We start from the raw sequence: 15,302 nt of genomic DNA, 5'->3' as shown, positions 1-15,302 counted from the left end.
GCAGTAAGGTCATCTTGACGCTGCTGAAAAAAAAGCAACGAAGAAGAAACACTGTTCGGGAGGAAGGAGTGTGTGTAGTGGAGAAGCTGGTGACAGTCAGCGGACCTTTAGTGTGCGTGTCTCCTTTGGTTCACACAGGCTTCACCTCAGCGCTCTGTGGCACAGTTACAGTTATTTTTCTGTAACGGCCAAATGAGCGAGATAACGTTAACGTCAGAGAACCGCAGCTGATACTCTAGCAATCAGAAATGGCAGCCGATGAAATAGACTACAACATCGTGTTTCCAGATGCAGGGACGTCGGGTGAGCAACATTTCATTGTACTGTATGCTCATGCCTCTGTTAGCTTAGCCTACACGCTAGCTGTGAATTACAAAGCCGCGTTAAAAATGTGTTTTTCCCCCCCCCAAATTAGCTCCAACTGTTTGGACAGTTGGAGCTAATTTAGCCTAGCTTTCTGTAACTGTTTGCCTCATTTATTTTCTTTATTTCTTTGTTTTGTGTGTGTTTTAATCGTGTGCCTTGTTTTCAGAGAGACACTGGCAGGGGACAAAGGAGCCAGTTGTGATACTGTTGGGCTGGGCTGGATGCAAAGACAAGCACCTCTCGAAATACAGCTCCATCTATAATGAACAGGTTCAAACTATATGACACGAGCAAATCACCTGCTCTCATCCCTTCATGAGGATTGTGCCATTATAAATGTTGCACAGGACTGGCCAGTTTTTTATACATCCACTTCTCTCATTCATGCTCATTGTCTTTGTTTTCCATGCTTGCAGGGCTGCGTCACCATCCGCTACACGGCTCCTTTGAAGACTGTCTTTATCTCTGAGTCGTTTGGATACAAGGAGCTGAGAAACACGGCTCTCAAACTGCTGGAGATCCTCTATGACTACGAGGTGGAGAACAGTCCTATTTTCTTTCACACGTTCAGCAATGGTGGCTTCATGCTTTACCGCTACATTGTAGAACTGCTACACAGTGACAAACAGTTCAGTTCGCTGTCTGTTGTCGGGGCCATCGTGGACAGTGCTCCAGGTAGCGGGAACGTCCGTGGGGCCCTGCGTGCACTGACGGCCACCTTGGGTCCAAAAATAAGTCCTGTTTTAAGGTACATCCTCCTAGTTCTCTTTGCTGTGACTGTTTTCCTTCTGAGAATCGTGCTGTACCCGTTGACCAAGTACATTCACAAGAACCACTACGATGCCGTGCAGGACAGGCCGCCCGCCTGGCCTCATTTCTTCCTGTACTCCAGGGATGACCAGGTGATTAGGCACAAAGATATTGAGGGCTTTTTGGAGACTTTGAAGCAGAAAGGTGTCCCTGTGGACAGTTTTGATTTTGTCTCCAGCTCCCATGTTGGCCATTTCCGGTATTTTCCTGAAGAGTATACTCTTAAGTGCCATGACTTCCTGGTTGCCTGCATGAAGGAGTTGGAAGGGACCGAAACAAAAAAGAGACAACACATTCAAAGTCATTGAAATTTCTGCAAAGCTGTCGTATGCAGATGACAAAGGGAAGAAAACCAGACTGCTGAGTCAGTCAGTGTGACACTAGGGTGTGAAATCCTGCCAGTTTATCAAACACTAACTCACATGCTGATGAAGTATGTGAAGCAGTTATATACCACATGAACCTGATGATGAATACAATCCAATCAGTAGCTATACACTGGAGAATTTGAACTCTATCCTTTAGGATAATTTAAATATATTTAATATTGATGTGAAATGTGATTTTATTGTAGATTAGCGGTAGTGGTAAGCAGTTTTGAAAATGAAAAATCTGGTTGATCTGTATCTCCGATTTATTAAATTTAATATATACGTGGTTATATTCTAATGGTTTTATATTGAATGAGAATGCAAGGGTGCTTCAAGGAAGGCAGATTTTAAACGTGATTGAATGTTTTCTTCATTAATGGAACTTTGAAAATTGTTGCCACGTAGAGTAAATTCCTTTTATTTTCCTGTGCAAGAAAAAAAAGTAAATACCCAGCCCTAATATGTGAGTTTTAACATGAATTTAATTGAAGGACAAAGCTGATTAACAATGAATGTATATGTCCTCTGCAACTAATGTGTTCTTTTTAACTGACGTGCCTTCAATAAACCTGAATGCTCAGAACATGTTGTAAATTTATTTTGGTAAGATGCCTCGTTTATTTTTGCCAAATAATAGGTCTCATGACATAACGATGTTGTTACATGTTACAAACCATTATGAAGCCTGATTCCTCTTGAGCAACATGGTGGCCATAGTGCAGCATGTTCCATTGAACAAAAGCCGGCAATGAAACCTCTACAGTGGGGAAAATAATTTGATCCCCCTGCAGACTATTTTACTTTGCCCACGAAGAAATGAAAAGTCTCTGTTCACTTGTTTTTGTTTCATTTTAACAGTGAGAGACAAAACATCCACCAAAAGTCCAGAAAGACACATTACATAAAAGCTATTTCTCCCAATGATGCAAAGCAATGTATTTGATCCCCTACAACCAAGCCAGAATTCTTGCTACCCCAAATTGGTTGTGTCCATATGATGCACACATTAAAATCAATCAATTACACGAACTCTTAGTCTCACCTCTCTGTGTCTAAAGCACACCTGTCCACAGAATCCATTTTTAGGACCAAGGATGTCAAAGGATGTTGGAGATAAAGTTGTAGACCCTAACAAGGCCAGAATGGGCTCGAGATCATCAGCAAGAAGGTGAGAATTGCTTGTGCAATTGGAAGAAATATAAAATGACCATCAGTTAACCTCATCCTGGAGCTCCATGCAAGATCTTTTCTCATGGAGTGAGATGATGATGGAAAAAGTGGTGGATCAGCCACAATCCCCAAGAACATCATTAGGTAATTAGCCCCGATTTATTTGTCCCCATGATAGAACAGAGAAAACCCGACTAATAGTGGTCAAAACATTTTATATTTCTTTTTATTCAATCATCTTCCGGAAGAGAGAGACCCCTGCACAGCCCAAACGCCAGTTGCAGGATCTCTAACATTTGAAGCTCCACATGTGTCTTATATGGTGTTATTTCGGTACTTCACACGTCACACACAGTTTCATTACAAACGAACTCCTTCTACTCAGTTCCTCTTTTCTGTGTCTGATTTATTAGTATGCCTGTGCACTAAAACTTCCTGTGCAGCTTGCAATAACTTCCCCTTTCTAAGGTCTGTTGCCAGGGCAACCTGTCTAGACTTAGTCTCACTCTGTTCCTCATATTCTACAAAAAACATGCAGTTTCTGGTCAGCCTGTGACCTAGTCAAGTCTGGGCCTCTCATAAAACACTCTAATGAGCAGATAAGCCTTAAAAAATATCTGTTTAATTCTTAACAGTCCTCCTTTTTCATTTTTCTCTTGAGAAATGAACTAATTCCTTATTTATCCCATTAAGTTTACTTACATGTTAAAAGCCTAGGGTATAACATAAGTGATTATGCTAAACAAAATGAAACCTTTCAATTGCCCAACCCTATCTGTCCCCTCAACGGGTTGTATGTGTTCAATGTTTCCTTATTATTTTGTCATAATTACTTCTATCCACAATTAATAAATCAAACAAATAAATCAGGGTGTGAGACAGCACCTTGCATTTACGCCGGGCTGTGAGCTGTCCTAAACCTACTTCCGACACCCCCTTTTCAACTAGAATCCCAGTTTAAATTTCTTTCAATGCCAGTTTAAAACCACTCCTGACTTCCCTCAGTGCACACTGTAAACTCCAAAAGATACAATTAGCTTTTTCTGGTAAAAGGTCCTACTTTACTTTCGTCACTGGTTTGGAAACAGCCTCTATAAAGTTAACCTGCTTCCTCTTTAAAAATTTACCTCGTTTCTTCTTTAAACTTAGGCCTGGTTTCTTCGCCCCCTTTAACGGGTAGCACCTATCCGGCCTGAACACTGTGTTTGGGCAATTTACATAATATAAAAATCCTGCAACAATTCCTAGAGTCCCTCTCATTACTTTTATGCTCCCATTATAACCTGTGTCTAACAAGCTTTTGATCTTCTTTGCAATGTAAACAACTAGGTGTCTTTGTGCTCTGTTCTTCTTTTTGGGGTTCCCCTTTCTCTGGTTGGTTCCGTTCGGTCTCGGGCTTCCAGGATTCTCGCCACCCCTGTGTCGCTGTGGTCCTGAAATCTTCTCCTGTAAAGGATAGAAAACAAAACGCCTCTCTCTGCTACACCTCACTAATCTACTGTGTTCATCTAAGGTCCTTTAATTATTCAAAGTTGGTTCTGTTAAGGTTCAAAATTGAGGAAGGAGAGTACAAACCACCCATGGTCCAGAAGATCTTGGTCAAACAATGATTTTAATGAACACACGTGTGGGAAGACACTCTGTACGCAGACAGCCAGTAGTCCTCGACTTAATCAAAGCATGAACAGATATTTTATAGCATCAGGGTTTGATTTACTGACGCCCCTTCATGCGTCACAGATACATTTTATACATAGATCAGATCAACACCAGAATGACTTTTCACCTAGAAGATCATCTTCTATTTTCATGGCTGGTACTTTCCGTTATCTTAAAGTGAATTGTTCCTCTTTCTTGTCGAGACATAACTAATCTCTCCTCTAAGAATCTAACTAATGTGTGTGTATGTGTTGACCTCACATGCTCTTTGTGTCACCTCTTAACTGTCTGTGTCTCGTCCTCAAATGCTCCTCAAAATAACCTGCACTTAGACTCTGCTTTCGGTTTCAGTTCTGCAAAAGGCACACTCTGCAAACCTGCAACTTCCTGTCAGCCTGCAACTTAGTCTTTCTGAAAGACACACACTGTTTCAACATCTGAATGCAATATAAACTCCAGATTATATTATTAATGCAATGGTACTGATGACAATTATTCAACAATAGCAGTAAAATAATTTCCCTGCTCCACACTCCCTCTCTCGACCTCTGGAACACCAGAGGTCGCAATACATTGTGTCCTCGCTCAGACCCTCTCTGGTGGTCTCGGACCTCGAGATCTCCAGGATCCTCGCCCCTCCTGTGGTCGCCGAGATCTTCTGTAAAGGAAACAAAACACCTTTTCCTGCACCTCCCTAACTCATCCTATCTGGGTTTCTTTAATCAAAAGCCTGATCCTAATTATCTTCTTAACTTATTGACTTGTATTTATGTATACTCTTCAACGTTACTCATCCCTTTAAAACTCTTTAAGCCCTGCTTTCACGTCCGGTTGCTCGCTCTATTTTTCCCTTATCTGATCATCAACATCCTGTGCACAAATTGTCGCTGCTGCAAGTTCCTCTACTCTAAAAGATCCAAAAGAAAACAACCACTTTAATCAATTAAGTTTAAGCATATAAGCAATTACTCCTGTATACATTTCATCATAGCTGAATGCTGCCTTGAAACAACTCCTGTGTGTTAACACTAACTTCATTTTAAAACCTCACATTTCCTATGTTATCACCTGTTTTTGGTATAGCCTTTTTATTTCATTTTGCTCCTTTAATGTAACAATACCTCCTAATTCTAGTTTATCAGACTTAACCAAAATATATGCTTTCCTTCCTCTTTGGTCCTTCTTTAAGTTCAGTTAAAAGCTAAATGAATTTAAGGCCTTTTGCCTGGAATCAATACGGTCCTGTGTGTTTCTTAACTCTGTGTCTGTAAGCGTGTGCAATCCTTCATGAACTCATATTATCCTCACAGTAGATTGGCTAATCATAGCGCTAGCCAAAGGCTCGTGACCCTCCAGAGACAAATTTGAGCCACAACTCCTTTAAAAGCACAAAATGCAATATGTATAAAAATCATTTCTACGTAGAAGCTCCCCCTTTATCCTAAAAATACCTCCTATGTAATATCTGTATGTGTAAGCCTACATTATAACCACTACTTCTAGAAATCAAAAAGAAATCAAAGCTGTTCTACCCCTTCAACCCTCACTAATTTTCCCTCTAAGAATTATCCACAGCTTTGAAAAACCGGCATTGTATCTTCTAAACAGGATTCAGTTCTGTCATGGTCCTGGGCCATGTTGGCCCAGTATTCTTGGTTCCTTGTATTTTCGCTCCTTATTTAGGCCAGGTTTTCTGAGGTGTCCTGTTGTGGTGTTCCCTAAGTGTTTTTTTTTTTTTTTTTTCCCTTTGTGACTCTTACCCCCTTGTGCCCCTCTGTGTATTTATGAGCTCTCGTCTCTCTTTGTGTTTATTCCATGTTTCCCCCAGCCTGTTATGTCTGTGTTCTCCCCGTGCTTTCTCTCCTCCTGTCTGAACCTCTGTGTACTTCCTGTTTTACTTTGACAGTCTCTCGTCAGTATGCGTAATGTTGTGTTCACTCCTGCCCTGTCTCGTTATGTTTATCAGTGTCACCTGTGTTCCCCACCTGTGTGTAATCTCCCTGTGTTCTCTGGGTGTATTTAAGTTGTGTCTTCTGTTATGGTAGTTGCTGGTTCGTCTGTGTTGTTTCCCCTCGGTCTCCCTGCGTGTCTTGTGTATTTCCCCGGACCTCCCTGCATCCTCGTTTCTGGTTTGTGTTATTAGCTTACCCAGTTTAGGTTTCCGGTTTCTTGTTTTTCCACCAGTGCTGTTTTGTGCCCACCGTTGTAAATAAATATTCACCTGCACCAGAGCTGCCGCCTTTTGGGTCCTTTTCTACAACTCCACACGGCTTGCCCCGCAAACCGTGACAAGTTCACTTTAATCCTTTAACCTTAACTTAAAAATAACAGTTTCAGTTTTACCATATCCAAATGATCAAAAACCCAAAAGGTCCTGAAATGATCCTAAATTATTAAACAATTAAATTATTAAACCCTAAACCCCCCTTTATCTTGATACATTTCATGTGTCAAGATACTATACAAAACTTAAAAATGCTCAGTTTTCCCCACTCATGATCCAATCTATGTCATAAAAATAAACTTAAAACAGAACAGTTATCAGTCATGTGTTTCTTCAATTAATGATAACTGAGTTACATCAAAAATATTTCCCCTTTAGCATTTGGCATTCTCCCAACAATATACTATAATCCCATAATCTAACCCCAGTCAACAAATTTTCTCTGGTAAAAACAATTGTTTGTCCACATTAATTCATCCTCACTCACATGCAGTCACACATTCACTCACATGCAGTCACACCATGTATTTGCTGATAGTGGAGCTTCCCGCATGATCAGATACTCCACCCTCAGCAAAATGAGCTCAGTCATTTTTTATTTTCCATAGGAAAATATTTCTTTATGCTTTTGGACTGGATTGACTCGCATAAAATCCTTTTTACAGGGACTTACGACCTTGATCAGTCCCCACAGGTAGCTCTCCTCAGCCAATTGTAATCTGGAAAGCCCACCTTATATTTGCTCTTCCCGAGAATTTTCAGCGCCGTTATTCACTGTTGCAGGCCTGCTTAAAACAGAAATGAAAAAATAGAGCTGATTGTTAGCTCATAAAAACAAAACAAAATCACCTGACAGGTTTTCTTTAAGTGCACTGTTACAAGATAATGGGCCCCTCCCAGACATGTCCATGTTTCCTAAAACTCCCTCTATTAAAAACAAAAACACCAACCCAAACCTAACTGACAAAATCAACCCATCACCACAACAACCTCAACAACCTTAAACGCACAAAAGTTTTGCCACCACATAATTTCGCCTCCTCAATACACCGAAAGTCTCATTAAAACCACACAATTTGCACACAAAAATCACCCCCTTATGCTCTTAAATTCAGCATAAGACCCCTTACGACATCATATAATCACTAAACTATAAATTCCCTACCCCAATCTGCACTTCTCGTCTGCCATGCTTCCTCTTCTGAAAGTCACTTCCTCAGTCACACACATACAGGAAGCTCCTACGTCACCACTCACTCCAGCTAATGTGCATACTGAGTCATCTCTCAAGAAGTTGCCACAACAAGAGAAACATATGTTTAAACATTATTACCTTATTAAATTATTTTATTTCTTTCTACAGTTACCACTAGTATTGATCACTCAGTACGAGAGCACTCCTAAGTCACTCTTTTTAAAACTACTTTAATCACTTTTTTGTTTTCATAACTCACTCCCTTTGTCATATGGCTTCTTCTATTCCTCAATTACAAACTCAAATGCATTTTATTAAACATTCACACCATTGTATCATTCATACAAAATAGCAAGCTGTTCTTCATTGCACATGTTTGTGTTCTTAGCCAGGCTTAATCAGTGTCTATGCATTAAACTCCATGAGCTTGTCTTGTCTTTATAAGGTTAGTGCATTTTCTGTTTGTGTATGTGAATTTGCATATGTTGCTTTTGCAGTGTGTCAGACTCCTGCACAATTCTCCACTTAAGCCGTCAGTTGTCTTTCCCAAATTTGCTAACCCAAATTTTAAGTTCCCACCTTATTAACAGCGTCCCTGCTCCTCAGGCAGAAGTTAGGGCCCACTTGTCAGGTTTATGGAGACATGGCGCTGTAAACAATTCAACCAGAAACTTGCCTTGGCATGTCCAGTCAAGTTAACCTACAGGTTTCTTCCGACCGCTGCATGGGGAGAATTGATCCAGATCTGTTTCGCCCCTATAGAAACACAACTGAGACATTTTCATTATTATCATATGTACTTAAACTACCCGTTTCCCTCTCTCTGGTCAGAGATCCCAACTTATGTCATGTATATACGTGTAAGCAGGTCTTCATTGCTTTTCCTATGTATTTTGTTAATGTTCAGTAAGTGTAAGCTGCTTTCTTCATTGCCTCTATATGTTATAGTCAGGTTTAATTCATGCATCTTTTCCCTGATTTCTTAATTCAAAACTATCTCACTTCTGATCCTTTCCAGAAATAATTTCACATGTAACACTTTGTCTATGTGTGTTTTCTATTCTTGTTTACCTCTTTGTTTGTGACGGTGGACATCTCTAAACCATCATGAGTTCAGGCTTTCATTTCAATCCAATTACACCCTGTATTCTCACAGTCGAACTCGTCCGGCTTCACCTCTCACTGGTCACTGTCCTCTTCTCTCAGTGTCCTTTTGTTGTCTTGAATTCCAGCAAACACAGTCTGTTTCTTCTCTGTTTCTCTTCAGTATTTTCCTTTTGGATCAAGTCCCAGCCTGGCAAAATACCACATTCAGTGCCTTTAAACAGTCATGTCACACTGTTCTTACCAGCCTGCTGTCCACCGTGCATGTTTCATCACGTGGTTTCTTCTTTCCTGTTGATCCTCTCAGTCATCTCTTTCAAGATTACTCCAAGCATGGCAAATCTGACAATCAATGTCCAGTGCTTTACCACCGTTCATTATCCCACTGTTCAACTGCCCAGCCTGTAATTTACAGTACATGTTTCCACCTCGTGGTTCCTTACATGCTGCTGCTGGTGTCGTCAGTGTGGTTTCAGTTGCACTGTCTTTTGCCTGCTATTAATTCTTCTCAAGTCCACGATGTTCTGTTGGTCTTCATCAGGAGATTAACTGTCCTTTGAGCTTCTTCTCAGGATGGGGACAAGTGCGAGGTCAAGCTGTAAAATTTTAAGCCAAAATCTGGCCTGTTTTCTCCCAATTATGCTACTCTACTGGTTTTGGCGCCGTACTCAAAATTCCAGGTTGAGAGAAGTCCACCTTTATTTATCTGTAATCTGTGTTAACACACTAAAACATACAATTAATATCCTTTTCATTTCTTTTTTCAAAACCTCCATACTTAATCTGCCTAGAGTTTAGCTCATCTGATTCTCTCTCTGGGTGCTCACTCGTCACCTTATATGGGCATGCAAACTTCCTGTCACCCACACCATTTCCTGTTACACACACACAGCACGCAGCTGCTCTGCTGTTTCTCCAGGCTAATCAAACTTATTTTGTATTTACAATCTACAAACCCTCTGTAATTCTACTAACTTTTGATCTAAAATGTAGCATCATTCACACAATGATTTCATAATCCTCTCACACACACCTTTTAAATAAACTAAACTCTTATAACATCACTCATGCATCTCTTAAATTAAAAACACTTTCAAACTTTAAAACATCCTACTTTACATCACCAAAGAAATACCTCTCACACCTTTATTCATCATTCAAAACCTTCTAGTCACCGCATTCACACACCTAAAGTGTGACCAGAGTTGAGGAATCAAAAAGAGCAAGTAAAAAACAAACAAACAAAAAATTGAAACCTCCATTAATTCTCACCGCACACACAAGAAATTAAAAATAAAACACACCAGCAACTAATGCTGGAGAAAAGTTACTACTGAAAGTGATGTGTTAGTCTTAAGTATATACAGTGCACTCAATATATTTATATATCTGCATCCAAACCCAGTCAATTACTATACATCCACTACGGCAACTCAAAACTTTATTTATAGTCCTCTAATAAACATAAATGGCATTTTAAACACACACTCAGCAATGTTTGCAGCAGTATTTGTAAAACCAACCGTGGTTTAAACAGTTCACTGCTTACTCATTTGCATTTTCACTCACACACACACCGTCTGAAAATAGCTCCAGCATTGCCTCAGACTCCTTTCACACAGAGATCTATTATTTTATATTCACAAAGACGTCTTATATTTACAACTGCACAGATTTTATGCCTTTTAACACCTACCGAATTTCGAAAAATTTAAGTTAACGGTCTAACCGATAAAAGTCCAACTTTTTTGTAATCAATTAACCAGTATCTGTCCAACAGTTTCTGGCCTCATCTCTAAAGTCCCTAACTCAATTTAAAAGTGTCCAACACCCAAGGTCCAACCTTTGCTGCCCAAAAAAGCGCAGATACTGTTCCAAACGGTAAGGAGACTCTAACTCCTAGCTATTTTGGAGGTTCCCAAGTTCTCCCCGGTTGCCAACCGTACTAACCCTATTCGCCGATAGGTCAGGGCCAAGCGTCCTTGGCCGGGAGGGAGCATTACCTCCGAGAACTGCGCTTCCTACCAGTCCAACTGGCGTTCTTGAGTAATTTATAATACTTTGAAACAACAGTAAAACACCCAACAAAGTGTAAGACTGAAGCAGGTCCAACCTTATAACCAAAAAATAACCAAATTCCCTAAGATAGTAAAATCATTGAGCAGTCCAACTGCTTACCACGGTCCTAACCGTATTAAATCCTTTTAGCGGTCCAACCGCGTTCAATCATTACCAGCAGTCCAACTGCTTTTAAATCCTCAGTACTGTCATGAGATTCTCATCAAAATCAAAGCAGACATTTACCGGCAACTTTTACTGAATAGACATTTAATTTTATCATCCAATTCAGCACACTTCGGATAAAATCAACAGGCCTGTGCCTACCTCTTTTTAAAGGCGCCTGTCCCCTCAGTTTGGTTGCCGGGTCACGCCTGCCTGTCTGACCACAACGGACCATACATCACCGTCTACACCTCCAATCCTCCCTCCTCAACCACCGGACGAAGCCCCCAAATGTTAAGGTTCAAAATTGAGGAAGGAGAGTACAAACCACCCATGGTCCAGAAGGTCTTGGTCAAACAATGATTTTAATGAACACACGTGTGGGAAGACACTCTGTACGCAGACAGCCAGTAGTCCTCGACTTAATCAAAGCATGAACAGATATTTTATAGCATCAGGGTTTGATTTACTGACGCCCCTTCATGCGTCACAGATACATTTTATACATAGATCAGATCAACACCAGAATGACTTTTCACCTAGAAGATCATCTTCTATTTTCATGGCTGGTACTTTCCGTTATCTTAAAGTGAATTGTTCCTCTTTCTTGTCGAGACATAACTAATCTCTCCTCTAAGAATCTAACTAATGTGTGTGTATGTGTTGACCTCACATGCTCTTTGTGTCACCTCTTAACTGTCTGTGTCTCGTCCTCAAATGCTCCTCAAAATAACCTGCACTTAGACTCTGCTTTCGGTTTCAGTTCTGCAAAAGGCACACTCTGCAAACCTGCAACTTCCTGTCAGCCTGCAACTTAGTCTTTCTGAAAGACACACACTGTTTCAACATCTGAATGCAATATAAACTCCAGATTATATTATTAATGCAATGGTACTGATGACAATTATTCAACAATAGCAGTAAAATAATTTCCCTGCTCCACAGTTCACAATATCATGTTCTGGGCTCTATCCTTTATATTAACTTTACTTAATCTTAATTTACTTAATCTCAATGCTCTTTATGTGTGTGAGCAACACTTTTAATTTTATTAAACACACCTAGGGTAAAATATACACCATCCTCATATCAGCATAAATCTCCGCTAGAAAGCACACTCCAAAATTTTGTCTATCAGGATTTACGCCTCTTTTTGCTTCCAGCAGATACATAACGTGCAAAAGTTACAGTTAAGACAGTTAGACAAGTTTCTGCAACATTTTTGTTTCAGCCGTCTCACCCCCACACGTTTGCTGTTGACTTATTCATGGCATGCTTATCTTTAACACCTTCTACATCACTAGTTGCTAAGCAAAGACAAAGCAAGATGTGTTCCACCTTTACCCTAGAAAATAAACCTATGTGATGTTTGTGTATGTAAGCCTGTTATGCATTCATTCACTACACTCCACGCCATACCTGCAAGTTAAAAGCTGTACAGTTAAAAGCTTAATGAATTCCAGGCCTTTGGCCTGGCCTATGTTTAAATCGTGTGTTTGTAAGCGTGTACGCAGTTTATCCTTCTATGCTCCAAGTCACTTACACAATATATCGACTGAGACATCGCGCTCATTGAAGCTTATGACCTTAAATGGACTGAACATCAACTCTGTTAATGAGCACAATCATGCAATGTATGTATACAATGATTATAAATGCTTAATCTACTAAAATACATCCAACCCAAGTCAGAGATTTTCAATCAGTTAAGCTTAAGCATATAAGCAATCACTTATGCATAAGTTTTACCGCACCTGAATCATAAAAACCCATTATTTCAAATTAAACCTGAAATTCCCCCCTTTTGACACCTCTTATGTGTCACAAACTGAAAATGCTTCACCAGAGCTTAGGAAATTAAAAGAAAAAAGGTTAGTCATATTATTTGACTAAACACATCAGCGATCCTCCTCTCAGGTATATCTGCTCCAGGCCTGCAAACATGTGTTTAAGGGATGAAATCAATTTAATCATCATGTCAAATCTTTTCGAACTCCTGGCTCCATCCAGAGCCAGCATCCTTGGAACTTCCTAGAAACAAAACCTGTGTGTTAACCTGATCTTCACATTTCATACTCAGTTTTCCCCACTTATGATCCAATCTGTGTTATAAGAAAGAAAACCTAAAACAGGACAGTTATCAGTCATGTGTTTCTTCAGTTAATGGTAACATGAGTTATATTCAAAAAATGTTTCCCCTTTAGCATTTGGCATTCTCCCAACAATATAATGTAATACCATAATCTAACCCCAGAAATTTTCTCAAAGCAAACACCAGCATCCCCAGAATTAAGTCTTCCACTCCTCATGGCAAAAGCAAAACAAAGCAAAGCATCCCCTTTCTCTTGCTGGCATGGTAAATTGTTTGTCCACATTTATTCATCCTAACCTTGGTCCAGTCACACACATTCACTCACACGCATTCACACGAGATATTGCTGATAGTGGAGACTCCCGCGCAAATAATCAGATTCTCCACCCTCAGCAACATGAGCTCATTCATTTGTTTTATTTTGTTTTTTAGGAAAAGAGTTCTTTATGCTCTTGGACTGGATTGACCGCAATCCTTTTAGACAAGGACTTACAACCTGATCAGGTTCCCACAGGTAGCCTTCTCCTCAGCCAGTTGTAATCTGGAAAAGGTCACCTTATATTTGTTCTCCCGGAAATTTTTACAGCGCTGTTAATTCAATCTTGCAGGCCTGCTTAGAACAAAAATGAGAAAAAAGAGAGCTGATTATTAGCTCATCAAAGCACAAAACAAAATCACCTGCCACATGTTCACCTGCTCAATACACAGAAAATCTTGTTAAACGCCACACAGTCACAGTGTCTCTTCCAGTGCAAGCTTCACGCCTACAGTCAGACAGGAAACTCAAGTTCCTCTTTTTCTTTTCCTGTCCCGAGTCATTCAACTACTTTGCATACTAAGTCATCTCTCAAGAAGTTGCCGTGTCAAAAGAAATGCATGTTTAAACATTACCACCTTATTAAATTATTTTTATTTCTCACGTGCTAAAGATGCTGTCTAATCTTCATGAGCTTCATGAGGTTAATGCACTTTCTGTTTGTGTGTGATTGTGTATATGTTTCTTTTCGCAGTGTTTCAGACTAAACAGTCAGTTTTCTCTTTCCCAAATTTGCTAACCCAAATTTTGATTTCCCACATTAAATAACAGCATTCCTCTGTGTTCAGCCAGGAGTTAGAGCTCACTGGTGAGGTTTAGTGACACACTGCGCTGTAAACACTTCAACCAGAAACTTGCCTGAACGTTTCCAGTGATGTTAACCTATAACTTTCTTCCGACTGCTGCATGTGGAAAATTGATCCAGGTCTGCTTTGCACCGAGAAGTATTCTCATTCCTAAGTGTAAGCGTGTTCTTCATTGCATTTATGTTATGTGGTCATATTAATGTCGAGTGTAAGCTGCTTCTTCATTGCATGTGTATTTTCTAATCAGGTTTAATTCATGCCTCTTTGCACTGAGCTGTGGATTCAAACTGTCTCACTTCTGATTATTTCCAAAAATAATTTCACATGTAACAATTTGTGTATGTGTGTTTTCTATTCATTCACGTAATTGTTAATTCATGTATTTATTTTTCTCTGTCTTTTCTTTTTTCTTTTCTTTTTTTTTTGTTGTGATGTGGTGGACATTTCTAAACCTCCATGATTTCAGCTTCCATTTTCAATCCAATTATATCCTGTACTCTCTCACTCGAACTCGTCCGGGCTTGACCTCTCACTGGTCCCTGTCCCTCTTCTCACAGTGTCCTGTGTGGCCTTCAAATCTCCAGCAAACACAGTCCCACTCAGCTGTTTCTTCTTCTCTGTTTCTTCTCTGTTGATCTTTCAGTCTTTTCTTGTAGGTTAACTCCCAGCATGGCAAATATCACGTCCAGTGCCTTCAAACAGTCATGTCACTCGTCAAGTTTCCAGCTTGTAATTCAAAGCTCATTTTCCATCAGTGGTATTCATACATGCTGCTGCTTGACCCTTCAGTGTTATAGGTCTTGAAGGAGAGCCTTCAAGAAAGTGAACACCAGGAAAGCAGCAGGACCAGACGGCATCCCAGGTCGTATCCTCAGAGACTGCTCATACCAGCTAGCTCCTGTGTTCACTGAGATATTCAACATCTCTTTATCTCAGTCGGTGATCCCCACATGCTTCAAAGAGTCC

General features: G+C 40.1%; 1 protein-coding gene and 1 long non-coding RNA gene across 2 annotated transcripts; one reads left to right on the top strand and one right to left on the bottom strand.

The window, feature by feature from the left end:
* Positions 1–41: 41 nt before the first annotated feature.
* tmem53 (transmembrane protein 53) lies at positions 42–2,130 on the top strand. The gene is made up of 3 exons (XM_085388609.1): positions 42–303; positions 533–636; positions 783–2,130. The coding sequence occupies exons 1-3, from the start codon at positions 249–251 to the stop codon at positions 1,482–1,484; spliced, it is 861 nt and encodes a 286-aa protein (XP_085244735.1). The 5' UTR covers positions 42–248; the 3' UTR covers positions 1,485–2,130.
* Positions 2,131–4,310: 2,180 nt separating this feature from the next.
* LOC146648674 (uncharacterized) lies at positions 4,311–12,845 on the bottom strand. The gene is made up of 2 exons (XR_014908504.1): positions 6,485–12,845; positions 4,311–6,453 (listed from the first exon to the last, which is right to left on the bottom strand). It is a non-coding gene; the product is annotated as an uncharacterized LOC146648674 (long non-coding RNA).
* Positions 12,846–15,302: the final 2,457 nt, after the last annotated feature.

This window comes from Rhamphochromis longiceps, linkage group LG18 (assembly GCF_057381845.1).
Source record: "Rhamphochromis longiceps isolate RC_006_pf linkage group LG18, R_longiceps_female_GT1.1, whole genome shotgun sequence".
NCBI lineage: Eukaryota > Metazoa > Chordata > Actinopteri > Cichliformes > Cichlidae > Rhamphochromis > Rhamphochromis longiceps.
The sequence above is the reverse complement of the archived record's forward strand: the minus strand, read 5'-3'. Positions and strand labels throughout refer to the sequence as shown.

Coding starts and splice junctions, on each gene's coding strand:
- tmem53 (XM_085388609.1), top strand. CDS start 249: ATGGCAGCCGATGAAATAGACTACAACATCGTGTTTCCAGATGCAGGG. Junction 304..532: donor TCCAGATGCAGGGACGTCGG/GTGAGCAACATT, acceptor CCTTGTTTTCAG/AGAGACACTGGCAGGGGACA. Junction 637..782: donor GCTCCATCTATAATGAACAG/GTTCAAACTATA, acceptor CCATGCTTGCAG/GGCTGCGTCACCATCCGCTA.